At 45.6% G+C, this 27700-nt stretch overlaps 1 protein-coding gene and 1 pseudogene across 3 annotated transcripts; both read left to right on the forward strand.

Annotated features, from left to right (window-relative positions):
- The first annotated feature begins 327 nt into the window (after window positions 1–327).
- Window positions 328–8655, forward strand: PLAU (plasminogen activator, urokinase). Of its 3 annotated transcripts, none has more exons than XM_070470869.1 (11): window positions 328–499; window positions 3364–3451; window positions 3901–3934; window positions 4071–4178; window positions 4490–4664; window positions 4855–4946; window positions 5134–5353; window positions 5550–5710; window positions 6274–6414; window positions 6766–6914; window positions 7555–8655. In XM_070470869.1, exons 2-11 carry the CDS (start codon window positions 3395–3397, stop codon window positions 7729–7731), a joined length of 1314 nt encoding a protein of 437 aa, XP_070326970.1. In that variant the 5' UTR covers window positions 328–499; window positions 3364–3394; the 3' UTR covers window positions 7732–8655. The 3 variants fall into 3 exon arrangements, with proteins under 3 accessions (XP_070326970.1, XP_020770143.1, XP_020770145.1); XM_020914484.2 differs by lacking the exon at window positions 328–499 and adding an exon at window positions 2879–3016; XM_020914486.2 differs by lacking the exon at window positions 328–499 and adding an exon at window positions 2879–3016 and having other exon boundaries at window positions 5562–5710.
- Window positions 8656–17112: 8457 nt separating this feature from the next.
- LOC139035893 (syntaxin-8 pseudogene) overlaps window positions 17113–27700 on the forward strand; it is a 42974-nt pseudogene continuing 32386 nt past the window's right edge.

Raw genomic sequence — 27700 nt, forward strand, 5'->3', positions numbered from 1 at the left:
AAAAAAAGAAAAGACAAAGAGAAGGAGGGAAACTTCTCGGATGCCCCAGAATGCTTCGTTCTCACTTGTTCATGGATTCCTTCACAATAAAGCACCTAGGTGAACAAGGTGTGCATCAGGTGCTGAGGGAGAGAAAGATACTTAAGATGTAGTGTCTGCCCTAAAAGAATTAAAAGATGACTGTGCACCAAAAGATGAACACAGATTTCAGAGAGCATCAAAGTTCACAAAGTGGAAAAGAAATTCTTTCTTCACCGAGGCTCTAGGATTGTTCAACCAGGTGAAGAGGCCGCAACAGGAAGGAGGGGGAAGAGGAGTGTCATGGTGCATAACGGTCTCCTAGGCTCTTTGTCCGGGAGGAAATGAGGTCATCCTGCTCTCAGAATCAGCATGACAGCCTCCAGCCAAGTAATCTGAAGTCATGAGAGCTGCCGGGAGAGTGCTGTGAATCACAAGAGTCAGCTGGGAATTTCCTGATAACTAACCTACAAGTTTCGGGGTAAGTCCTCAGGCTGCAACGTCTCTGTTTACATTTTGATCACGTTTATTTACAATTAGTGGGTTCTAACTCCAAACAAAACACCACAATCTTCTAGAGGAAGTAGCAAGGCTGGTTCGGAGGCCTCTAGCATTCTGACTCAGTACGTGAGGCTGGCAGTTCAGAGCTGTGCACAGAAAATCTCTCACCGGCCTCACAAGCTGGAGAGTGAGCTTGTACCTACCCCAGGCAGAGGCCGGACTCCTGAGACCTCTGGCTGGAGCAGAGCGAAGAGGCTTTCCTTCTTACTGCTCTCCTGGTACTGTCCTACCCCTCTCAGGTGAACCCACACCCAAGGTCTAGGTTTGCCAGGCAGCAAAACACTGTAGGCCTCTGGTGGCTCAGACAGTAAAGAATCTGCCTGCAATGCGGGAGACCCAGGTTTAATCCCTGGGTTGGGAAGATCCCCTGGAGAAGGGAATGGCTACCCATTCCAGTATTTTTGCCTGGGAAATCCCATGGACAGAGCCTACAGTCCATGGGATGGCACAGAGTCAGACATGACTGAGCCTTTAACAGTCAGACATGACTGAACCTTATGCCTCTTTGGGCCTCCCCATGGGCCCCCTCTCCTAAGCCTTGGGAGGATTCAGCCTCCTACCCTTCCACTGAGGTGACAGGGAGATTCAGGTGACCCCAAGCCCTGGTTCCCAACACTAGGGGAAAGGGATGGGGGTGACTGAACTTCAGGGTCCCTACGCTGGTTCTTCAGCTCTGCCTGAGAGATATGTGTATATGCATGGACTTGTGTGTGTGTACACAACCGTGCACTTGCCCTCAGGCAGGAAGCATAAGTAGAGTTCTTTACACATGGTCTTTCTGAAGACCAATCTTACTTGATGAACAATTATTTTATCTTACTAGAAACAAGGTTTTATGATATAGAATACTAAATAAACATGCATTTAAAACTGTAATTATCTTTGTGGAATGGCTGATATACAAGGATATGTTAAAAAAATTTAACAGTGTAAAAAGCCATATAGTGAAAAATAAATCTTCCTATTCTTGTCCTCCAGTTTCCCAATTCCTTTCCTCAGAGGTGAAAACAGAAGTTTCTACATTAAGAAGGCTTTATTCTTCCACTGTCTTTATTAAGTGACAATACTATGGATGGTTCATTAGAGGAACTTCCTGGAAGACACATCAAAACTTCAATAGAAAGCATCGACAGTTTGTGCCCTAAGACTTTATTCTCACGTGCGTGAGTGTAAAATCGCCTCAGTCGTGTCTCTTTGGAACTTTATGGACTCTAGCCTTCCTGTGTCATCTCTCTATGGAGATTCTCCAGGCAAGAATACTGGAGAGGGTTGCCATGCCCTCGGGGGATCCAATCCAAGTCTCTTACGTCTCCTGCATTGGCAGATAGGTTCTATGCCACTAGTGCCACCTGGGAAGCCCTGTTTTCACAATCCTACAAAATCATAGCAGGATTCTTATCCAGTCCTTATCAAGCCCTCACTTTCAAATCAAGCCCTCACTTTCAAAGACCTCCCTTAAATCAAACTGCAAAAGTGAGAGTCGCTCAGTCGTGTCCAACTCTTTGTGACCCGTGGACTAATCCACGGAATTCTCCAGGCCAGAATACTGGAGTGGGTAGCCTTTCCCTTCTCCTAGGATCTTCCCAACCCAGGGATCGAACCCGGGTCTCCCACATTGCATGCGGAGTCTTTACCAGCTGAGCCACAGGGAAGCCCAAACTGCAAATTCTCAATAAAATCCGATGCCCTCCCCCACCGCCTGTCACGACCAAACTGCCTTACTGCAGTAAGCAATAAACTCAGCTTGTCTTATCCACTGGTTGTCTTGATTTTGGAGAAGCCGGCATACTACAGAGGCAGCCCCAGTAAGCAGCGGGGTGCGGCTGGGGGGTCTGCTTCAGCGAGCGTACATTTTCACGTTGAGAAAGACTTCACACATAGCTTCTCGGCCGTTTGGCTACAATCAAGTGAGAAAGACTTCACAGATGTTTGAGCTGCGGGCTCTGCCCCTAAGCCCAGGGGTCCGAATCGCTGTCCTAGGCAGTTGGAGGCCGAGGGTGGAGAAGAGCTGGTTTACTGGAGGGGAGAGTATCCCTAGCGCCTCTCCTTCTGGCATTTCGGGAGGTTGAGGGATGCTGCACCCAGCGGGCCCAGGCCAGGTGAATGGAAGGAGCGGGCGGTGAATTTCGTTACCTCTCCATCTCTAGGTTCAGACCTGGTTCGTCCCCTCCACTGGGGACCGCGCTGCCCCTCAGTCTCGGCTGTGGAAGCCTGCTGGGTCCAAGTGGCTGCGGGCCCGCAGGGAAGGGGCGGGAAGGGAGCGGACGGGGCGATCCGGGCTGGGGCGGGGCCAGAACTGGGGCGAGTCCTAATATAGAGCCTGCAGTGCCGGCTGGCAGCACAGCGCAGAGACTGGAGCCCTAGACCTCGGCGGAGCATCAGACTGCCTACAAGTCCCCACAGTCCCGGTCCTGCGCCCCTCTGGCCGTAGCCGCGGGTGAGTGTGAGCCTCCCTGAGAGCGCAGAGTGGATGCTGGGGACCCCGCTGCTGCCGGCTTTACTTCCCCTTACCGGCTGCCCCGGCTCGGCTGCGTCTGCGCGCTGAGTCACCGCGCCCCGTGCCCATGTGTCCCTCTGCAGCGGCGGGTCCAGGCTGCGCCACGACCCCCTGAACCTCCAAAGAGGGGAGACGGCCAGGCCTGGGGAGCCAGGTCACCGCGGGCTCGTCCCGCAGGGAACCTAGGGTCTCCAGCCCTGAACTGCAGTAATCCACCCCGTCCGCCTTCTTGCTTCTCCGCTTCTTCCCCTGACTTCTCCTTCCCCTGACTTCTTCTTCCCATGCAGAGCCTCTGTCTAGAGCCCCAGCCTTGCCACCATGAGCGTCCTGTTGGCATGTCTGCTCGTCTGTGCCCTGGTCGTGAGCGACTCCGAAGTGAGTGGCTTCCCTGCTTTGACTCTAGGTGGCGGGAGGCGGCTTGCAAGACCCCCCCGAACAGCGCAGAGGAAGGAAGGGGCTGCATAGGGAGCTGGAGTCCTCCAAAATTCATCAACAGTAGGGCCAAACAGGGGAAAAGGACAGGTGTGGCATTGGGGCCTTGAGAACTGGGGAGCTTGTACTTGCTGGCAAGGGAAGAAGCCGCAGGGACTGCCCCAACTTGCTGGCACCTGATTTGTGAAGCTTATTTGAGTCAGTCCATTTCTCCCTGCTGGAAACCTATGATCTTCCATATGAGGGCTAGTTAGACATGAACAGGGTGAGGAGAGAGGCAACTGGAGGGAGGGTGAGTTTTGCGATTGGAGCCAGTTCATCTTCGCTCCGGGGTCTCAGGAACATGGAACCTTTGTTGAACTTTCTCTCCCCCACTCCCCTATCTCTTCTAGGGCAGCAATGAAGTTCATAAAGAGTCTGGTGTATGTGAGTATCCATGCCTTGCACAGATATCTTGGAAAAGCCTCAAGGGGCAGCCCCTCCCTGTTCTTGCTTCAAGGCTGGTTCTCCCCAGGCCTACTCCCATGCTCCTTGCTTACCCTCCAACCTTTGTGTTTTCCAGCGAACTGTGACTGTCTGAACGGAGGAAAGTGTGTGTCTTACAAGTACTTCTCCAACATTCGGCGATGCAGTTGCCCAAAGAAATTCCAAGGGGAACACTGTGAGATAGGTATGGGGTCCTGACTCTAACTGGAAGGGGGCAGGGGGTACCAGTGATTTGGGGGTAGGGAGACATGGGTGGGAAGCAAGAGCAGGCAGGAGTTAGGAGGTGGAGTGGAGGGCATCTTCACCCCCATGTGATGTACAGTGAACACACACTGTCTCATGAAGCTGGGGCTGCCCAAATGTAAGATGGGGGTGGAAAGAGACCCTCTCTAGGATCTTCTACCTCACTGATAATCATCTGAGGCCTGGCAAGTTCTCTAAAATGCCTGTCTGAACTTCCTTCTCTAATACTCTCATCCCCACATTCTTCCACAGATACATCGAAAACCTGCTATCAGGGGAACGGTCACTCTTATCGAGGGAAGGCCAACACAGACCTCAGAGGCCGGCCCTGCCTGGCCTGGAACTCTGCCACCGTCCTTCTGAAAACGTACCATGCCCACAGACCTGATGCCATTCAGCTGGGCCTGGGGAAACACAATTATTGCAGGTAAGTGGTAAGTGGGGGTAGCAAGGACCTTCCTCATGGCCTCACAGAAACCCTTGTTACTATACTGTTTGCCAAGTGCTGGCCATAGTGTGAGAAAATCAAGGCCATTGGTTGAGTCTTCTCTGAAGGGGAAGATACAGAAAAGGCAAACTGGCTTGGAGTGACACCCTCCTCCCCTCTGTGTTGCCAGGAACCCAGACAATCAGAGAAGGCCCTGGTGCTACGTGCAGGTGGGCCTAAAGCAGTTTGTCCAGGAGTGCATGGTGCAGGACTGCTCTGTTGGTAAGTGTCACTGGCCTGTTTATGATGGTGGGGTGGAAGGTGACAAACTCCTATGTTCCCTTATTGCATCACAGGAGGGATGAGGAGGGAGGCCTGCCTGGCCCTGAAAACTGGGTGGTCAGAGGACCAGGAGCAAAACACTTTATCCTACCGCCCTCCCCAAGACATCCCTTTCTTTCTCCTCCAGGAGAAAGTCCCTCCTCTCCTAAGGAGCAAGCAGAGTTCCAGTGTGGCCAGAAGGCTCTGAGGCCTCGCTTTAAGATTGTCGGGGGGGAATTCACCACCATCGAGAACCAGCCTTGGTTTGCAGCAATCTACAGGAGGCATCGAAGTGGCTCGGACACCTATGTGTGCGGTGGCAGCCTCATCAGCCCCTGCTGGGTGGTCAGTGCCACACACTGCTTCATGTATGTTCCTCGTTTCTTGTCCCTGACCCTTCTGCCTAAACTAATCCCTTCCTCCTTCCCAGTAAAAGATTCCCCTTATTTCTAATCCCTCAGTCTCCCTATATGACCCATGGCCTTGGGGAGAGGTGATGCTCTCAGGTCATTGTGGCGGGGAGGGGGAAGTGACAGGACCTCACCAGATCAGACTGTCTTACAGATCTCCCCACAGTGATCACCCAAAGAAGGAGGACTACATTGTCTACCTGGGTCGGTCAAAGATTAAATCCCACACACTTGGGGAGATGCAGTTTGAGGTGGAAAACCTCATCCTGCATGAGGACTACAGTGCGGACACTCTTGCTCACCACAATGATATTGGTGAGTGGAAAACCCTCATCTGCCTAATGATGATAGCTGGGAGGAGGGGGATCTGGGGTTGTAGCAGAACTTGAAGACCCTGCTTTAAAGGGAGTGGTAGGGAAGGGTTCGGAGTGAAAAACGTGAGAGGCCTGGTACTCCTCTGTAGAGTCCCTGAATTTCCAAACAGGTGAATTTCCTCTGGGTGGCAATAGCTTGAACTGGGATGCCCTTTCCGTTGTGGGATGAAGCCTCTGTCTGTCCCAGGATATAGAACTTGGAGAGGGTATTGGGGCTGGTTTCAGCCCAACTACCTCTGCCAGGGCTTTTTGCAGGAAAAAAATCCATACAGCTGTATGCAGTAGCCCTGGCTGTCTAAGCCTCTGTCAGCAACTGGAACAAAACCCTTGAGGCATGGAATAGAAGAGGCTTGTTTTAGGTGACAGGCTACCAGCAGACCTCCCAGGATCCCCTCTGACCTTAACTGATGCAGGAAAAGACAGCCTCAGGGTTTGGAGGGGAGTGATGGTAACCCCCTAACCACGTGGTGATCTTTCTCCTCTGCCTCCTTCCTGCTCCCCTAGCCTTGCTGAAGATCCGTACCAACAAAGGCCAATGTGCACAGCCCTCCCGGTTCATACAGACCATCTGCCTGCCCCCACTATATGGAGATGCCCGTTTTGGCACAAGGTGTGAGATCACTGGCTTCGGAAAAGAGCATCCCTGTAAGTGACATTTGGGTCTGGCTGAGAGGGTCCTGGGCAAGTGTTGTAGCCTGGAAGTGAGCTCAGCTTGATCAAGAGAGGACTGTGGAGAAAGAGATGGGAGAATGGTGGAAGCAGCAGATGGGTCCAGGGATGGAGTGGGGAGCATTATTTAGGAACTGATGAGCCATAAAATTAAATGGGTGAGGGGTGAGGGACTACAGGTGGGGTGAAGATGTAGATTTTGGGTGGAAAAAAAATAAGGGCTTTCCCTGGTAGGGACACTTTTTGGTCCCCTCCCTGACAGAGTCCCGGTGTGCAGACTGGACATACACATCTTAACATAAATTCCTCCCTGTTTCCTCCATCCAGCTGACTATCGCTACCCAGAGCAGCTAAAAATGACTTCTGTGAATCTGGTTTCCCATGAGAAGTGTCAGCAGCCCCACTACTATGGCACTGAAGTCACTGAGAAAATGCTGTGTGCGGCTGACCCACAGTGGGAAACAGATTCCTGCCAGGTGAGAGTTCCAAGCATCTCTCTCCATCACCCTGGTCTCCCAGGGCTCCTGGGCTTTTTCCTATCAACTTCGGGGAATCTTTCTCCAGTCAAAGTCCCAAGAAGCCAGGACCAGGACCGGGGTTCCAAACGTCAAGAGCCTGGCTCTGTGCTAGGCACTTCAGACTAAGAAAGGGACAGGGACTAAGACTATAAGAAAGAGAAAACAATAGAAAATAATACAATGCAGTGGTCAGAGTGTCGTGTGAATTATAATTGATCAGCTGTTTAGGAGAAGGAGGTGAGCACCTACTAGATGGTCATGGCGGGGAGTGCTTTAGAAAGAATGTGACTCTTAATCAGTAGGAATTTGATGGGGAGGCAGAGAGAAGACTAGAGAGTATTTCAGTTTGCAAGATACAAAAATGAGAATGACCATGGCATATCTTGGGATGGGAAGGAGAAGTATAGGGTCTGAAAATGTGGATGGAATTGTAGGTAACAGGACTTTGAAAGGCAAGCAGAGGATTTTTAAACCTGATGTAGGAAGTTGGGAGTCACTAAGGACTTTGACTCTAGGAAACTCTCTTTTCTCTCTTTGGCATGATTGGCCCCCTTCTCACTTCTCCTAGGACTCACCTTTTGTGTCTTTGGCTTAACAGGGAGACTCAGGGGGCCCGCTGGTCTGCACCATCCAAGGCCGCCTGACCCTGACTGGGATTGTGAGCTGGGGCCGTGAATGTGCCATGAAGGACAAGCCAGGAGTCTACACAAGGGTCTCAAAATTCCTGCCCTGGATCCACACTCACACCAGGGGAGAGATTGACCTTGCTCTCTGAAGGACCCTAGAGAACCAAGGAAAGCACCACCCACTCCCATGCTGACCGTCATCTTTGCAGTAGGGCCAGCTGCACAGCTATATATAAGGAAGAGACTGAGGAAGATGGACTCTGCAGAGGTGGTTTTGCTTGTGCTGCCCCCAGGGTGAATGACAGTAGACTTACCCTCAGATATATAGTCTGGGTGCTGGACGCCCAGATCCTTCCTGATCAGGATGGAAGGGTGGTCCTGAACCAGGATAGTATTGTCCATTTCTGGACTAAAGCTTCCTGGAGTTAAAAATGGCATCTCCTGTGCATAGGTGGAAGGAGACCCAGCTCCCTGGCAGTGGGCCATTCATGAGGCCCACTGTTGGGAAATGAATAATTTCCCAATTAGGAAGTATAACAGAACTGAGGTCTCTTGAGAGAGCTCAACCAATGAAAGAACAATGGTTTGGAGAGTAGAGACACTAATGACTTGAGGGAAGGGCTCTGACATTCCATGAATGTATCAGGAAATGTTACATTTGCGTGTATATGTTTGCACACTTGTGCTCAAGCTGTGTCAGTGTAAGAGCTGGTGTTCTATGTCTTGACTGCAAGTCTAGATACTTCCCCAAATTGCCTGGATGTGACATCATACAGAATAGCCTGTTTGGAGAAGTTGTGGGTCACTCCTGGGGCCTCTTGGGCCTCCCAGGTGATGATATGTATAAATGTATCATTCTGGGGCATAGACTGTGAGAAGCACTAAATTTGCAGTTTCAGTTTCATATGGATATTTTCTTGGCCAGTTATCCCTTCTGACCTTCTAGCTGAGTTCATCCAATCCTCGCTGAGTGAGGTGAGGACCACTTCTGTACACTGAATATTTAATAATTATATTCTGGTATTTTTATTTATATCTATTTTTGTAATTTTGAATAAATATGATCAATCAAATGTGATATTTCTGAAGATTTTGGCTCTTTCCTGGTGCTTGTATGGGAGGGAATTGGGAACATAAAAAGTAGAAGATGACGATGGTGGAATGCATCCCAGGGATTCCCATGGGGCTATATCTTGGACTTACTGGGCCTTTGGGAAGGAGAAGCTAGGAGAATTGTAGAGCAAATCCTCCATAGCACATAAGGTACAAAAAGGTGCCCCAGGGACTTCTGGCAGTCCAGTGGTTAAGACTCTGCCTTCCAATGTAGGAAGCGCAGGTTTGATCCCTGGGGAACTAAGATCCCACATCTGGTGGTATGGCCAAAAAAAAAAAAAAAAAGGTGCCCCAAGCCAGAAGTCCACAGCTTGATAAACGGTGTGCAAGCTTTGTCAACTCTCTGTTCCCTCCTGAGCCTGATGCCTTTGGACAGTGCACATCATATTCAACTTTACACGTGATCCTCTTTAGGACTGCATGTGCGCTAAGTCGCTTCAGTTGTGTCCAACTCTTTGAGACCCCATGGATTGTAGCTGGCCAGGCTCCTATGTCCATGGAACTCTCCAGGCAAGAATACCAGAGTGGGTTGCCATGCCCTGCTCCAGGGTCTTTAGGATTAGTCTTACCATATTCTCTTCATTCTTTCACCAACCATCCTTGAGTTGAATTCACCAAAGCGGGAGACATGCACAAGTTGCTGATCCAAAACCCAGCCCAGCTTGAGTTGGTGGTATTCAGGAAACAGAAAACGTAACTTCCCATGATTTTTGTATGAGGCTGGTGCTGAGTTTCCCCGGTGTGTTAATGAAGTTCATGACCAGGCTTTCCTATCCTCAATATTAGGAAGTTCGGAATCTAAAGCTGAGTGATATCCTGATGTATGTATACACGTATTTTGAACCAAGCATCAACTTCTTAAAGATTGGATGTAAAGGCAAGCCAGGAGTTATAGCTGAATGCCAAAATACTGAAATTTCCAAGGTATGTTAGTGAGTTTTGGCAGTGTTTCTTTACTGAGTCACCTGAGAACTTTAAAAATAAATAGTCTATGCTCCACCCACAGAGGCTATGATTCAGGTCAGGACTGGTGCCAGGGCTCGTGATTTTATTTATTTATTTATTTATTTTTTAAAGGGGCTCGTGATTTTAGAAAAATTCCCCAGTTCTAACTGTTGCTTCTGACCTGCATACCGATTTCTCAGGAGGCAGGTAAGGTGATCTGATATTCCCATGTCTTTAAGAATTTTTCACAGTTTGCTGTGAACCAATGAGGAAACAGGCAAAAAAGGTTAAGAGTTTTTCCCAAGTCATACAGTTATCTAATCTGGGCCACCTGACTCCAAAATCCATGCTCTGAACCACTGCATCATAATGAATGAAACATGCTACATTATGGGGATTAAAAACTGAATGCTCTGGGTCCTTGCCTTCCAGGTGTCCATGGTCTAGAGAGTATCTGAACAGGAAGACTAGGAGACCTTGTACCTTCAAACCCTTCTCAGAAATCTAACTGTTCATGAAGAGAACATATGCTGACCACATCTTGAATTTACTGAGCACTTCACATAATCAGGCCAATTGCAACAGTTAGAACTGGACATGGAGCAACAGACTGGTTCCAAATGGGAAAAGAAGTACATCAAGGCTGTATATTGTCACCCTGCTTATTTAACTTATATGCAGAGTACATCATGTGAAATGCCAGGCTGGAGGAAGCACAAGCTGGAATCAAGACTGCCAGGAGAAATATCAATAACCTCTGATATGCAGATGACACCACCCTTGTGGCAGAAAGCAAAGAAGAACTGAAGAGCCTTTTGATGAACATGAAAGAGGAGGGTGAAAAAGTTGACTTAAAACTCAACATTCAAAAAACGAAGATCATGGCATCTCATCCCATCACTTAATGGCAAATAGATGGGGAAACAATGGAAAAAGTGAGAGACTGTATATTTTGGGGCTACAAAATCACTGCAGATGGTGACTGTAGCCATGGAATTAAAAGATGCTTGCTCCTTGGAAGAAAAGTTATGACCAACCTAGACAGCATATTAAAAAACAGAGACATTACTTTGCCAACAAAGGTCCATCTAGTCAAAGCTGTGGTTTGTCCGGTAGTCACGTGTGGATGTAAGAGTTGGACTATAAAGAAAGCTAAGCGCTGAAGAATTGATGCTTGTGAACTGTGGTGTTGGAGAAGACTCGTGAGAGTCCCCTGGACTGCAAGGAGATCCAACCAGTAAATCCTAAAGGAAATCAATCCTGAATATTCATTGGAAGGACTGATGCTGAAGCTGAAACTCCAATACTTTGGCCACCTGATGTGAAGAGCTGACTCATTTGAAAAGACCCTAATGCTGGGAAAGATTGAAGGCAGGAGGAGAAGGGGACGACAGAGGATGAGATGGTTGGATTGCATCACTGAGTCGATGGATATGAGTTTGAGCAAGCTCTGAGACTTGGTGATGCCTAGCATGCTGCAGTCCATGGGGTTGCAAAAAGTCGTGCGGGGAGCCAGCCTGACTGCTCAGGCTCCTTCTTGGCTCTGAGAGAGATCAAGAGGTCCCTCTCTGTCCCGCCACCCCTGATTTATTAAAGCACAGGTTGGCCTTTCTCACCTCCCTCAAGGAAATTGCTGTAGCGATCTTTCACCTGTTGCTGATAAACTCGTCATGATTGAAGCCTGTTTTCTATCTAGTTAATGTTCTATTGATCTTAATCATGTTGGGCGCTAGGGTGATGCTTTACTGTCCTTAAGTGGAGGAATTTAAAACATCTGTGCCTGTAGCTCTGCACATATGCAAACCTTTGATCTATTAGCAACTCCTGTTAGCATATATATAGGTGTGGTATTCTTCAATAAAGTTGGCAGAGTCAGACGCAAGCTGACTCTGTCCCTCTCAACCCCATCTTTCTAAGTCTGTCTAAGTCTTTCTAAGTCTAAGTCTTATTTTTCTCAGGTACTCTGGTAATTGCGTTCTCGACCAGTTCGTTTGCCGGCAGGCTCCGGCAAAGTCGAACACAACTGAGTGACTGAACTGACTGAACTTCTTCATTGGTATAAAAGAGGTATCTACCTCCCAGGATTGTTATAAGAATTCATGCACTCAGAAATCTCTTAGCCATAACCCTGGCACCTGGTAAAGGTTCATAAAACAGTGCCTACTATCATAAAACTCAGTACATTCTTGTAGAACTGAATTAGGAACCCCCTCCCCTCTTGCACACCAGGACTGAATACATGTGTTTTGTGGAAGCTAAAATCTGCTAGGAGAGAAAAGGCACCGTGTAAAGCTAAGGAGCCCAGCCCACACTGAGTTGCTTCTCAGCCTCTGCATTCCTCACCGCAGGGGCCAAGAAAGATCGTGTTCCAACACGAGCAGCGCCAGCATCAGGGCTCACAGATACTGAAAACAGGAAGTATAAACCCCACTGGCAAGTTGAGCAATGCACTGCTAACAATCTTCAGACCATTTCCCAGCCGCCTGACTGACCCCCAGTCAGCTGCCGTCTCTTCCCTGTCACAGACTTCACTCAGGGTTAGCAGGGATCAGCCACTTCTCCAGTAACCAGTTTCGTGGCTCCAGATACGACCCTGTCACTCACTTTAAGGACTACGTTCTTCTAGTGTCCCCAGGTACTGGACCTTGTGCTAAAGGTCCTTCACCAAGGATCTGGTTTAATCCTTGTAACTATCCTACTGATGCGGGAAGGTGCCATCCTTAGCCGCATATAACAGTAGAGAAAATGGAGGCACAGAGAGATTGGGTGACTTGCCCAAGGTAATGTGGCTGGTAAATTGTGGAGCCAGGCTTCTGACCCAGGCAGCTGGCTCCAAAGCACACAGGCCCAGCACTGTGACATATGACTTCTCAGCAGGGCCCCACCTGAGGGAAGGTTAGCAGTCCTCTTTTCAAGCTCCGTATTTCAGGGATGCTGGCTTTGGGGAGGCTAGGTGTGTCAGAATTTCAACCCTGGCCTAGATTATAATTCTTCTCTCTTAAAAGAATCCCAGGCCAAGTGAGCAGATCACATTCAATCACCAGTTGTAAAGTCACACTTCACCCTTCTCAAGTGAACCTCAGTCTTTTTGGTTGAAACTTGATTTCATTGAAGTGGTTTTTGCTTTCACCAGAACCCCACCTTCTGAAATAGTCTGTGGCCCATTGTATTATCAGGATCTGACTTGATTTCCACTCATGCTCTGCCTTTCCCAAGCCAACCTCCCACAACAACCACACCCCTGCTTACACCCTACCACCCTCACCCCAACTTGTCCACCTTCTTCCCCAGCTGCAGACACGTGAGCCTGCCCTTTGAATCACAGTGAGAGGAGTTTGCTGAGCTCTTCTTTAAATAATAGTATTATTGGGATATACTAATTCATACACCATACAATTCACCCATTTAAAGTGTACAACTCAATGATTTTTAGTATATTCACAGAATTGTGCAGCTATCATCACCATCAATTTTAGAACATGTTTGTTACCTCAAAAAGAAACCCCATACTGGGGAAGAGGGATAAATCAAGAGCCTGGGGTTAACATACACACTGTACTATATAAGATAAATAACGAACAGGGACCTACGATATAGCACAGGGAATTCTATTCGGTGTTCTGTGATAACCTACATGAGAAAAGAATCTGAAAAAGAATGAATATATGTACAACTGAAACTAACACAACATATCAAATCAACTATAATAAAAAAAAGAAATCCCATACCTGTTAGTAATCACTCCCTTTTCTCCCCAATTCCCTCAGCCGCTAATCTACTTTCTGTCTCTATGAGTTTGCCTACTCTGGACATTTCATATTAATGGTTTGCCATCTCAACCTCCTCCACTCGGCCCTGAATACTGGGTTCCCCAAGACCAGACCCAAGACCAGCTCCTTCTCCTGCCCTAAACTTTCTCCCACACAGTCTTATTCACACTCAGGTTTAAATTACCATCAATCAACAGTTGACTTACAGATGCTTATCTCCAGCCAGACATCTCCTCTGAGCTACAAACCCTTAGTTTTCTTTTTTTTTCTTTTAACCCTTAGTTTTCATTGTCTACTTGACATTCCTTTTGGTTTTCACATACCGGGCACTTCAAACTCAACCTGTCCCAAATCAACCCTGTCTTCAGGCCCCAACCTGATTGACTTCTATTACTCTCTGTCTCAGGTGATGGCACCACCTCTATTCACATCCAGAAACCTAAGAGTCATCTCAATATGTCTCTCTTTTCACCCTCTTCATCCCATCCATCTCCAAATTTTGGCATTTTGTCTCATAGTTCTTGAGGTCATCCATGTCTCTCTATTTTCACCACCATCATTACTTGAGCCCCTGCCACCATCCACTCTTGCTTAGACCACCACAATAACTTCCCAAATGGCCTCCCCAGGTTGGGAAGCTATTGACTTCTAGCTTTGACTCTAGAGTCAGTTTGACTCATGGACTCTATCACTTCTTTCACTCCCTCCACAGTCCCACCACTACCACACTACTGCGCAACTGCACTCATCTCACACGCTAGCGAAGTAATGCTCAGAATTCTCCAAGTGAGGTTTCAACATGCACATGGTTCATAGTACACGAACCATGAACTTGCAGATGTTCAAGCTGAATTTAGAAAAGGCAGAGGAACCAGAGATCAAAGCACTAACATCCATTGGATCATTGAAAAAGCAAGAGAATTCCAGAAATTTCTAACATCTACATCTGCATCACTGACTATGCTAAAACCTTTGACTGTGCGGATCTCAATAAACTGTGGAAAATTCTTAAAGAAATGGGAATACCAGACCACCTTACCTGCCTCCTGAGAAACCTGTATGCAGGTCAAGAAGCAACAGTTAGAGCCTGACATGGAACAACAGACTGGTTCCAAATTGGGAAAGGAGTACGTCAAGGCTGTATATTGTCATCTTTTTTATTTAATTTACATGCAGAGTACATCACATGAAATGCCAGGATGGATGAAGCACAAGCTGGAAACAAGATTTCCAGGAGAAATATCAATAACATCCGATATGCAGAGGACACCACCCTTATGGCAGAAAGCTAAGAAGAACTGAAGAGCCTTTTGATGAACATGAAAGAGGACAGTGAAAAAGCTGACTTAAAACTCAACATTCAGAAAACGAAGATCATGGCATCTGGTCCCATTACTTCACAGCAAATAGATGGGGAAACAATGGGAAACTGTGACAGACTTTATTTTCTTGGGCTACAAAATCATTGCAGATGGTGACTGTAGCCATGGAATTAAAAGATGCTTGCTCCTTGAAAGAAATGCTATGACCAACCTAGACAACATATTAAAAAGCAGAGACATTACTTTACCAACAAAGGTCCATCTAATCAAAGGTATGGTTTTTCCATTAATCATTTATGGATGTGAGAGTAGCACCACAAAGAAAGCTTAGTGCTGAAGAGTTGATGCTTTTGAATTGTGATGCTGGGAAAGATTTTTGAGAGTCCCTTGGACAGCAAGGAGATCAAACCAGTCAATCCTAAAGGAAACCAATCCTGAATATTCACTGAAAGGACTGACACTGAAGCTCAGGCTCCAGTACTTTGGCCACCTGATGTGAACAGCTGACTCATTTGAAAAGACCCTGATGCTGGGAAAAATTGAAGGCAGGAGGAGAAGAGTATGACAGAGGATGAAATGGTTTGATGGCATCACCTACTCAATGGACATGAGTTTGAGCAAGCTCTGGGAGTTGGTGATGGACAGGGAAGCCTGGCATCCTGCAGTACACGGGATCGCAAAGAGTCAGACACGACTGAGCGACTGAGCTGAACTAACACTCCCACCAATCCATTCGGCTCATTTGAAGTAATAAATCTTTTGAAAATGCAAATGTGCTTAATAACTCCCATTACTCCTGCTGTCTAGCTTGGGCACAGTCCAGCCTCTACCTCTTCTCCAGCTCTGCCTTATACCAACCTCTTCCAGGCTTGCCCTACTCAGCCATTCTCTTACTCATCAGTTCCTCTATCATCACAGGGCCCTTGTTCATCACGATCCTTCTGCCTGGGACTTTCTTCGACTAGTTAAGTTCTTTCTATGCTTCAGAGATCACTTTGCCAAGGAAGTTTTTCCTGGCTTGCCTCTATCTATAGATGATCCCAGGGCTTTTCTGGTGGCTGAGACTGTAAAGAATTCTCCTGCAAAGCAGGAGACATGAATTTGATCCTTGGGTCAGGAAGCTCCTCTGGAGGAGTAAATGGCAACCCACTCCAGTATTTTTGCCTGAAGAACTCCATGAACAGAGGAGCCTGGCAGGCTACAGTCCAAGGGGGTCACAAAGATTCAGACATGACTAAGTGGCTAACACACACACACAGGTGATCCCACTATTTTGTCTACAATCTCATTATGCTATGCATCACCTCTCTGATGTACTTGTCACTGTTGCAATTTTACTTTTGCTGTATCATAACTGATCAATGTTTGCTTTTCCCTACCGAGTTGTAACCCCCAGGAGGGACAGTGTGTTTTGATCACCACTATATCCCCAGCACTAAGCATGATGTCTAGAATATGGCAGACATTTAACAAATGTTTATTGAATGAATGCATTCTGGTGCATTTCTTTTCATTTTTTTCTCTGCTTTTTTACATAGTTATGTTCACATTTTATACATAATTTCGTATCTTGTCCTTTGCCTTTGTCATATTTTATCATAAGACACTTCCTGTGGTATAACAAATCTCTCCAAGCCTATTATGTACAATGTAGTTAATAATTATGCTAATCCAACTTAACCTTTCTGGATTGAGGCATCACAGATAAGGTATGTGAAAGTTATCAGTAATCTATATGTACATATGAGACAGTACTATTTTTATTTAGAAGGAAATAGAGGTAAAATTTCTCTCTGGTGTCCTCCCCACCCTTACCCTTATACCTCTTTACCTTGGGCATTTTTTTTGTTTTTTGGTGCCCTTGTTCCGCCTGACCACATAGTTAAGGTTTAAAATAACTCATTCACTTTAACATGCTACCAGCCCAAAGAGTTTAGAAGGTTTTCTGAAAGAAGGGCATTCTGGCCAAGTTGATGAGGGTTGGGGGCTAGGAGAGGACTCAAGATACTTGCTGATTTATTCTTCACTTATTCATTTAAAAAATGTTTATCAAGGCCTGGCACTGTGCTATGTACTGAGTGTAGAGATGAAAGCCCTAGTTGTTGCCTCAGTGGGATAGAAGTCAAGTAAGGAGCAGACCTGCAAATAACAGTACAGTGAGAGCACAGCTATGAGGACAATGTATGAGATGGGCATGGAGGGCTAAAGCAGAATCTGAAGGGCGAATACGCAAGGGACAAATGACAATCTGAGTAGAGGCACCAGTACAAGAATGGTAAAGAGGAACGAGAACACATGGGCACTCACGGAGCTGGATTCAGCTGGATGGGCTATAGGGCTGACACTGGAGAGACAATTTGGGTGGAGGGGTTGGCGAGAGATGATATCTGAGGGCCTAGAGGACTCTGCCGGCCTCATGAAGGACTTTGGACTTTATTGTAATGAAGAGTCATCAGAAAGTTTGCTGCATGTGGTAGCAGTGTGAAAGACTGAGTAAAAGATTCTTTGGCCTAGATGAGACTATGGAAAGAGAAAATCAGCTCAGAGACTAGTACAATCAGCTAAGAAGAAGCTGAAGAGTGTTTGAACCAGGGCAATGGCAGTGATGTGGAGTGGAGGGTATAGATATGGGAGATGTGTTGAGGGGACAGGGCAGACTTGGAGTCTGGCTGGGGTGAAAGGAGGAGAAGGACATATCATTTGATTTAGCCTCCTGCCTTTGGATAAGTAAGATATTACATAATTTTACAGGTGAGAAACTGAGGTTCCACTGTAAGTGATTTCCCTAAAGCCATATCTAATAAGTAGGACTTCACTGGTGGTTCAGATGGTAAAGAATCTGCCTGCAATGCAGGAGACCTGGGTTCGATCCCTGGGTTGGGAAGATCCCCTAAGAAGGGAATGGCTATCCACTCCAGTATGCTTGCCTGGAGAATTCCATGGACTAAGGAACCTGGTGGGCTATAGTCAGTGGGGTCGCAAAGAGTTGGGCACAATTGAGTGACTAACATTTTCACTACTTCACTTTCGCATCTAGTAGGTAGTTGACCAAACTTGAGTTACTACTGGTGCAATTTTGGGGATCAGCATCTACAGGGCAAGCTAGCCCTGCTGAGGAGTTCTGTGATTATCCACACAATTGAAAAAATTCTCATCATTATAACCACCAAGTGGTGATATCATCTAAACCTGTGGGGGGTGACACTTGTTCCCTAAACTTCCCAGGTCTGTTCAATCCTGTGACTGTGGTTCTGAAATGAAGAAACTTCTCCAAAACCTCGCAGTCCTGTGATGCATTGTCAGTGAACTGGTGGATGGGTTTGTGGTATGTATAGGGGGATTAGCAGATGCTGGATCTAGCTGTTTGCCTTCTGGCTTCCCAAAACTGAGGCATGACTTCTGGTGTTTGGGAAGATCATATGCACTTGGCACATAACCAAGTTCTGCACTCAGGGTGTGAAAATGAAGTAGATTTTGTAAGAACTCTGATTGATAGTGTTTTCAGTCCAATCCTTCTATCCCCCTTTTCTGTGACCTGCCAACTGCCTTTACTTTCTTGCTCCCTGTTATTATAAAGGAAAGGAAATGACTTTCTTCTGTCCCTTGGCTCTTTTCATCTTTGCTCTGTAGTCTCTTTAGCTCTCTGTCTCTCCAGAGCTGGTGTCAACACCATGGGTGAACAGGACTCTAGCTCCAACTTGACTTTCCCCCTAACTAGTTTGAGTATAAGGGTCAACCCCTACTTCAGATTTTCTCTTACCTCTCAGTACACCTGTTGGCTTCCCTGGTGGCTCAGATGGTAAAGAATCTGCCTGCAATGTAGGAGACCTGGGATCCATCCTTGGGTCAGGAAGATCCCCTGGAGAAGGGAATGGCCATCCACTCTAGTGTTCTTAGCTGGAGAATTCCATGGACAGAGGAGCCTGGCAGGCTATGTCCATAGTGTCATAAAGGGTCAGACACGACTAACCACGCATGCACATCTGTATACCTCTTACTATTATGAGCTGAGAGGCTCTGCCAGGGAAGCTGGCAGATGTATATGTGGAGTTAACAGCTATTGATAAGATCACTTTTATTCTCCACTGTAATTTGGCTACCATCCTTGGCCTTGGAGAGTTATTACAATTCTGCCAGGATGCCCCAGTGGTGAGCTTACCAGAAGTCCTGCTCTGACAGCCCTCTCTAGCAGTCCCAACAAATCAAGACTCCCTCATGCACTTACCTCAACTCTTTCTCTCCCCCTGGCTGGACTCCTTCATGGCTGAGAGAATGAGGAGGGAGGATGGATACAAGCACAGGGTGGGATAAACACTTTTCTTAAAATATCCATCTAAAGCAGTGGTTCTCCAAGTATGGTCCTTAAAATAGCAACTTCAGATGACTTAGCTCTTGTTAGAAGTGCAAAATTATCAGGCCCCACTCAGACCTACTGAATCAGCAACTCCAGAGATGGGGTCCAGCAATCTGTGTTTTTAAAAGACCTCCAAATGATTCTGTTACACACTCAAGTTTGAGAACCACCCATCTAAGCCATTTGTTCTCAGACTTTAGTACACATCTGAACCACCGAGTTTGTTAACAATAGCCTAGTTAAACAAAACCGGATCGGTACCTGAGCAACTGTATTTTTAGCAAGCTTCCTGATATTCTTCAAAGATTGAGAATCACTGATCTAAGGAATCCATTTTATCAGTTAGCTGAATCTCCTGGGGAGGGAGGAGACAGAAGGCTGTAGAAATGTCTCAACGTTCCAAATGCTACCTGCATCAGAACCTCCGGGGAGCTTGTTAGAAAAGCAGGATCTGAGTATCAGATGTAGTGACCCAAACTCTCTGGCCCTGAAGCCTTGGCAGCCACATTCAGAGTTCTCTAGGTTATTCTTATGCATGTGGAAGTTTGATAATCCCAGAATGACAGGTCGGCAGGCATTCTCAATGATGGATGCACGTTAGAACCAGCTGGGGAGCTTTAACAATGATCTGATGTCTGAACCCCACCTCCAGAGAATCTGATACAATTGGTCAGATATGTGGCTCCAGTACTTTATATAAGTTGTTCCTCCCACTCCCACCCAAGTGATTTTAACGTATAATTAGGGTAAAGAACCATCAGGTTAAAGGATGGTGCTGGACTTCCCTGGGGGTCCAGTGGCTAAGCCTCCACACTCCCAATGCAGGGGGGCCTGGGTTCTGTCCCTGGTCTGGGAACTAGATCCACATGCTGTAACTAAGAGTTTGTATGCCACAACTAAGACCCAGTGCAGCCAAATAAATTTTAAGTAAATATTTTTTAAAAGGATGATTCAGATCTGGAAAGAATCAGGAAATAAGAGAAAGTAAAGGAGTGCCAACGAAACAACTGGTGGAAGCCTGTGGGGGAGGTTAGTTAGAAATGTCAAGTTGGAAGTCCAGAGGAGATGGAAAGGTGGAAGGGGCCTCAGGTGGGAGGGCAAGTAGGTTGGTTCAAATGGTGTGGAACTCAGGGTAGGAAAAGGGTTAGTGTACTAATTTTCTACTGTTGCTGTAACAAACTACCACACATTTAGTGGCTTAAAATAACACAAAGGTATATCCAAATAGGAAAAGGAGTACGTCAAGCCTGTATATTGTCACCCTGCTTATTTAACTTATATGCAGAGTACATTATGAGAAACGCTGGGCTGGAGGAAGCACAAGCTGGAATCAAGATTTCCGGGAGAAATATCAATAACCTCAGATATGCAGATGACACCACCCTTATGGCAGAGAGTGAAGAGGAACTAAAAAGCCTCTTGATGAAAGTGAAAGAGGAGAGTGAAAAAGTTGGCTTAAAGCTTAACATTCAGAAAACTAAGATCATGGCATCTGGTCCCATCACCTCATGGGAAATAGATGGGGAGACAGTGGAAACAGTGTCAGACTTTATTTTTTTGGGCTCCAAAATCACTGCAGATGGTGACTGCAGCCATGAAATTAAAAGACGCTCACTCCTTGGAAGGAAATTTTTGACCAACCTAGATAGCATATTAAAAAGCAGAGACAGTACTTTGCCAACAAAGGTCTGTCTAGTCAAGGCTATGTTTTTCCAGTGGTCATGTATGGATGTGAGAGTTGGACTCTGAAGAAAGCTGAGCACCGAAGAATTGATGCTTTTGAACTGTGGTGTTGGAGAAGACTCTTGAGAGTCCCTTGGACTGCAAGGAGATCCAACCAGTCCATCCTAAAGGAGATCAGTCCTGGGTGTTCATTGGAAGGACTGATGCTGAAGCTGAAACTCCAATACTTTGGCCACCTCATGTGAAGAGTTGACTCACTGGAAAAGACCCTGATGTTGGGAGGGATTGGGGGCAGGAGGAGAAGGGGACGACAGAGGATGAGATGGCTGGATGGCATCACCGACTCGATGGGCATGAGTTTCAGTAAACTCTGGGAGTTGGTGATGGACAGGGAGGCCTGGCGTGCTGCAATTCATGGGGTCGCAAAGAATCAGACACGACTGAGCGACTGAACTGAACTGATTATTTTAAAATTCTAGAGGTCATAAATCCAAATAGGTCAGTAGGGCCGCATTCCTACCGGAGGGCGCGTTTATTCTGCTCTAGGGGAACAGAATCCATTTCCTTGCCTTTTCTAGCTTCTAGAGGCCCCCCACATTCCTTGATATCACTTTGACCTTTGCTCTGGCATCATATCTCCTTCTCTCAGTCTGACTCTCCCATTTCCCTCTTATACAGAGAGCCCCTTATGCATTGTGATTACTTGGGTCCTACCCAAATAATCTAGAATAATCTCCCCATGTCAAGGTCTTTAACTTAATCACATCTACCAAGTCCTTTTTGCCATGTAAACTAATGTAGTGATAGCTTACAGGGGTTAAAATGTGGTCATTGTTTGGCCTACTGCAGCCTGCCCTCTTGCCCCCAAAGATTCACAATCATCACATATACAAAATACACTCACCCTCATTCCAGTATCCTCCCAAATTTCAACTCACTAGAGCACCAACTCAAAGTCTAAAATCTCATCACCCCCAAAGCCCCAAATTTCATCATCCAAATATTCTTAAATACGGTTTTGAAGAGGAAAAGCTAAAATTTTACATAATCTCCTTCTTCTGCCTCTGTAACTCAGCTTGCCCCTTGCAAAGTCTAGATCATGTAGGTCACATAGTCTCAGAAAGTGGGGACTTGCAATACTAGGAACTGGAGTTTATCTCACGCACCCTTGTCCTGCTCTTTGCAATTGCCCAGCCCCTGCAAACCTGCTTAATCACGCCTGTACAGGCCAGGCATCCCCCTCCCCATCTTGACTGCTGTTCCCATGCCCGCGAAGCCCCTTAGTTTAAACCAGCCTATTAACAGCTGGTGTTGCCCACTACAGTCTGTCTATAAAAACTCTGTAATCCCTTTGTTTGGGGCTCAGAGCTTGGAGTGTTAACTCCTCTGGGCCCGCTGGCGTAATAAACCAGCGTTTATTGGAGAACCAGAGTTCTCCAATTCTCCAAGTGTGGTGCTTGGTTTCTCAAGTACCGGTTTCTGCAACATTTCTGGAGGCCCCAGTGAGATTCCAACTACGCCAGCCCCTTGAGCTGCCGGAATGGTGGCTTGGCAGGGCTGGAGTGAAGGAAACCTGAGACAAATGAGGAGGCATGCCACCTGATGGTATTCTGGGTTCTATTTTGGACTAGTGTTCCTACTCTCTGGATGGTCAAGTACCAACTGAACTCATTGGAGGGACAGACCAACTCACCAGGAATGGCCACAGGATAAGGTGAGACTCCAGGGCTGGTCCCCAGGCAGGAACCTACCCCAACTGGTAGAAGAGGAGACTGATCACCTCCTTGGGCTCCCAGGAAGGGAGCATTAGATAGAGAGACCTAGGGACTTGGGAGGAAGGGAGGCATCGTGAATGATAACCTCCTTGGAGCTCCTAGGAAGGGATCAACAATTAAGGAAACCTCTAGACTCGGGAGGAAGGGAAGCATCATCATGACTGATAACCTCCTTGGGGCTCCCAGGAAGGGAGCAACAGTTAAGGAAACCTGGGGACTCAGGAGAAGGGAGGCATTGTGATAGCCTCTGAATGATTGTGAGTGCGTGATTGCTGATTGAACGAAGTGAGAGAAATTTTTCTTTTTGGAAACTGCAAAATCAATTCTTTTTGCACATGCAATTAAAAACAACTAGCTTGTTATAAGGCCTGCCCAGGGAAAAGCTTGAAGTTAACACTTTCCATGTCCTTGAAACACAGAGCCAGCTTTGCCTGAGACCTCAGCCTTGGGCAAATTAAAACTTCAAGCGAAGAGAAGAAAAGGGAGGGGGTCAAAGAGATATTTAAATCTCAAACAGAAAACTATAAGATCTCTGTCAGTCTGTCTGTCTGGATTTATGTATGTCTCAGTGTATGTCTTTTTTTTCTGATAATATTGTTGAAGTTGTAAATGAGTTCTAATCGGCCTAAAGAAAAGTAAGCGCTTACGAATCAAACAATTCTAAATAAAAGAAAAATTAAATAAATTTCGGATTCATTTGAATCTGGGAAATGGGAAATATTCAATATTAAATATCTAATATTATGTTTGTTTGCTAATCTAATAAGAAAGTAGGATGTATGTTTTAATAAAAAAATAAATAAAATTACATTTTATAAAGGGAAAAGAAAGTAGGTCTGACTTACAGGTGGCTGTTACAGAAAGTGATTAAAAGGTTTGTGAAAGGTGGACCCTGAAAAAAAGTTTTTTGCATGGTTAGGACTAATTTAAAATAAATTTAATTAAGTCTACCTAAATAAGTTTAAAGCAAGCTGGTGCAAAAACTTAAATTCGGCCTTTCTCTCTGTTAATAGGACATACTTTCTTCAAATGTTGAACTGCTTTTAATAATAGATTTAAGTTTCTTTACCTCTAAATTGATCTGTTCTATATTTATCTTTGAAATCTTTAAAATCTTTTTAACTTTGGCTAAGTAAATAATTATTATTTCATAGTAACTTATATGATCCGTCCTGACGGAGTGGTATAAACCTTTTTGATATTTATCAACAAAACTTCCTAAATAACTTGACTTCTAACTAACTTTGATGCTTCAGAGGGCCCCTGAGACATCCCAAAGAGCTATTAAGCTACCTGGGTTCACTGGACATGTTAAATTACATGGGAAGTACTATTAAAGGGGTGAAAAATCTTTTAAGGTTATACCATATGATTGATATTACTAATAAAGATATCCCAAAATTATGTGAAATTCATATAGATCTCATATGCCCTGATAAAATATGGTCAGTAATAGTTCTAGTTATCATATTAAAGTGTTATGACCAGGTTTCTTTGTCAATTGCAATAGAATCAGATTTTAAACATGCCTTCTATGGTTTTACTCTCATGCCTTTAGAAGAATACTGCTAGTTCTTCAAGATTCATGGAAAAGACTTTCTAAGATTAAACAGATAAACAAATTTTGTTATTAACAGTAAGCTGGAACTAGTCTGGAATTTGGTCTTCTCTCTGTTTAGAGAACAAAGTTTTCTTAAAATGCAGCTTTCGATAACAGATTATAAATTTCCTTCTCCTTAAGTGATTTATATTTATTAACAAAATCTTTTTGTTACTTTGGTAAAGTAAATAAACATTATTTAAGATTATGGTACATGTAGACAAAGCTCATTCTACTTCTACAAAAAATAACCCCTCATGGTTAGACTTTTGCTATCTTGATGTCCTTAAAACATGGCAATAGTCTGCTCTTAAATCAGGAAATTAAAAATAAATAAACAACAGCTAAAAATCAAAGAGCCAGGGCTATGGGAAATCCAAGATGGCTGCTTGGCTTTTCCCGGCTCCCTGACAGACCTCATTTTTATTTGATGGGTTAAAGCCTTACCTAGATACAGTGTTAATGCCCTCACAATGAGTTCTCTAAAAAAGAAAAAATTATGTTTCACTAAATATTAAGTTCTAGTTTTGTTAATTAAGGTCTGTGCTTACTAAGACTCACTTCTGATATAGATCCTTGTTATGTTATATTTTACTAAAAGTTTTAATTAAGTTATTAAAAAGGACACTCTAAGATTGTTTCCAAAGCTCATCTCAATAACCAGTCTTTGGATAAAGGTCAGATGCTCCATTAAGTACAACCAGGAGATTAACACTTGGCTATAATCATTTAACTGAGACGGGTGACCTGGGGTATACTGGGCTACATCCAATGAAAGTTCTTGACTTAAATTCTTGCTTGTGACCTTACTAATAAATCCTAGCTATATTATTTTCTATGTAGCTTGCTTTAGAAGATTATTTCTTATGTTACCAAATGTGTGACTGAGCCTGTGATAAAATGCTGATATGCAGTTCCATATGAGATCAATAATTGTAATAATGTAATTCTAGATATGGGAAGAAGCAACAGGAGGAAATATTTTCCTGACCAAGAGGCTAGTAAGACAGGTATGGTCCAGGGAATTTTGTTACTTACAAGGCCTGGTCTAGTGACAGCACATTGAGTGGCCTGTCAATGGAATCTTTGTTAGACCTGGGAATGAGCCTTCCCAGCACTGCGGGACACAATGGACCATGAAATGCCCCCCAAACATAGTCAGATATGACTATGAAGGGGCCTCGCTGACTGGAAGTTGGCCCTTGCCAGCTGCCTCCACAAAGATTACATCATGATCACTACAAGATGCTGACCTTCAACACCCCCTTGAAAGGAGTTCAGGGTGGAGACAAAAGATAAGGCACTCTGTGCTCTGGGAAAAACCTGGAAAAACAGGCCTTCAGATAGTCAGATGTTTTCAGGTAAAGATTTTTATGAGTCCAAATTCTTGCATCTTCTCATACCTAAAGAAACACTAATGTCATGAATCAATGTCTGGACCTGGTTTTCCTGGCTAGCCCTTCATCAGCTTTCCTACTTTTATTAATCTTTGGGCCAAATATCTTTAACTTTCTTGTTAAGTTTGTTTCTCCAAGTAGTAGTATGACAAGAATATCCCCTGGCCAATGCCCAGCAATGCTGGAACAAGCTGCCTTATTCTGTGAATTTTCATCACCCTCTGTAAATGCACCCTGAGGTCTTCAGGCTGTTCTCCCTTTGAGACCTTATACAGGAGACCACCCCTAGTGATAAAAAAGCTCAAAGGAGACCACCAACAACTAGCTGATCTGGAGATGTCCCAACATCTCCAGGCCCGGGGAAAGTCTTCCGCCATATCGCCCAAGAAACCTGAAAAGGACACCCATTCCAGTGGGCAATTGGGTTAACCCTATCAGCCAGGAGATGAGGTATGGGTTAAAGATTGGAAAAAGGAACAAATTCAGTCAGTTTCAACAGGCCCTCACATAGTCCTCCTGGCATAAACCCTACTGCTATTAAAGTTATAGGTGTCAGCCCTTGGATCCATGACACCAGAGTCAAGAAGGCAGCAGCTTCCTGTGATGAGGACACCTGGAAAGCAGTTTGGGATCCCAAAAACCCCCTCAAGGTCTGCTTCCAAAAACAATGGCCCTCACCCACGAAGGACGCTGACCCCTGCTCTAGTCACTCCAGAAGCTGACTAGTCCACCCCTGGCAGAAGCTTGAGGATTCTTCAGCCTTGCTCCAGCCACACTCCATCAGCTGGCTGGTCAACGCACAGCAGAAGCTTGAGGATCCAGCTATCATAACATCAGTGGATTTTCACTGTCAACCCTGGACTCTATCCCTGATTGCTATTATTTCTGTGCTCTTCGCTACAGGACTAGCTTCAGTCGCACGCCATGACTGGGATTTGGGTCAGAAGCTGTGGTTAACTGTCTGTTATCTCACCGTAGTGGGAAGTCTCATTCTTATTAGATGTCTCTTATGACCGATTCTCCCTACTAACTAAACTGCACTATAGCTGAACCCCCTTCATGATAGCCTCAGTTGCTATAGCCGTGACAACCAAAAGATGGGGAGAAAACCTTTTGCTAATGTTCAGTTATCTGTTATGTGCAGGCTGCTTTGCAGCCTTTTGGTGTCCCTTGCTGTGACAGATGGTGCCATCCCCATCAAGGCCTTTGCCTTGTTTGTGGGATAGATGCTTACTTATGTCTACCTGTCAATTAGATGAGTATCTGCACCCTAGCTTTCCTCACTCCCCAGATGAATACTGTCCCTAATAACCAAACTCTCACTGTATAGTTGGCAGCACATACATGGTCAAAAAGAGCCATCCAGTTTATACCCCTACTAGTTGTCCTGGGAATTACGGCTGGGATAGGTATAGGAATAGGAGGAATTGCTTCATCAACCACCTTTTACCATAAACTATCCAAAGACTTCACAGACGACATTGAGAGAGTGGCCAAATCTTTAGTGGCCTTACAGGACCAACTAGACTCCCTGGCTGAGTTGGTTTTACAGAATAGGAGAGGGCTAGACCTACTGACAACTGAAAAGAGAGGACTCTGCCTCTTCTTGAATGAAGAAAGTTGCTTTTATGTAAAACAATCAAAAATATTCAGGGACATGGCCCAACAACTAAGGGAACAAATAATAAAAAGGAGAGCTGCTGCTGCTAAGTCACTTTAGTCGTGTCCGACTCTGTGCGACCCTATATGGTAGGGTGTAGCCCATCAGGCTACCCCAAGTAGCCCAGCAGGCTCCTTTCTCCCTGGGATTCTCCAGGCAAGAATACTGGAGTGGGTTGCCATTTCCTTCTCCAAAAAGGAGAGAGAAACTAACTAATTCCTGGGGTAACTGGAACAATATCTGGAGCTGGGCATCGTGGCTTCTCCATTTAACAGGTCCTCTCTTCATGCTCTTTGCCATGCTCTTGTTTGGCCCTTGTATTCTCAATGCAATTACCCAGTTCATAACCTCTCGGATTGAATCCAGAAAGTTACAAATGGTAATAGTTCAAAATAGCTCCATAAAGGATGGGGAGCCCTGAATGTCCTACCAGACCATGAGATGATTCTTTCTACAACAAGTGATAGAAGCATCAAGAGGGGGGAATGAAGAGGGAAAG

This window comes from Odocoileus virginianus, chromosome 7, assembly GCF_023699985.2.
Source record: "Odocoileus virginianus isolate 20LAN1187 ecotype Illinois chromosome 7, Ovbor_1.2, whole genome shotgun sequence".
Taxonomy (NCBI): domain Eukaryota; kingdom Metazoa; phylum Chordata; class Mammalia; order Artiodactyla; family Cervidae; genus Odocoileus; species Odocoileus virginianus.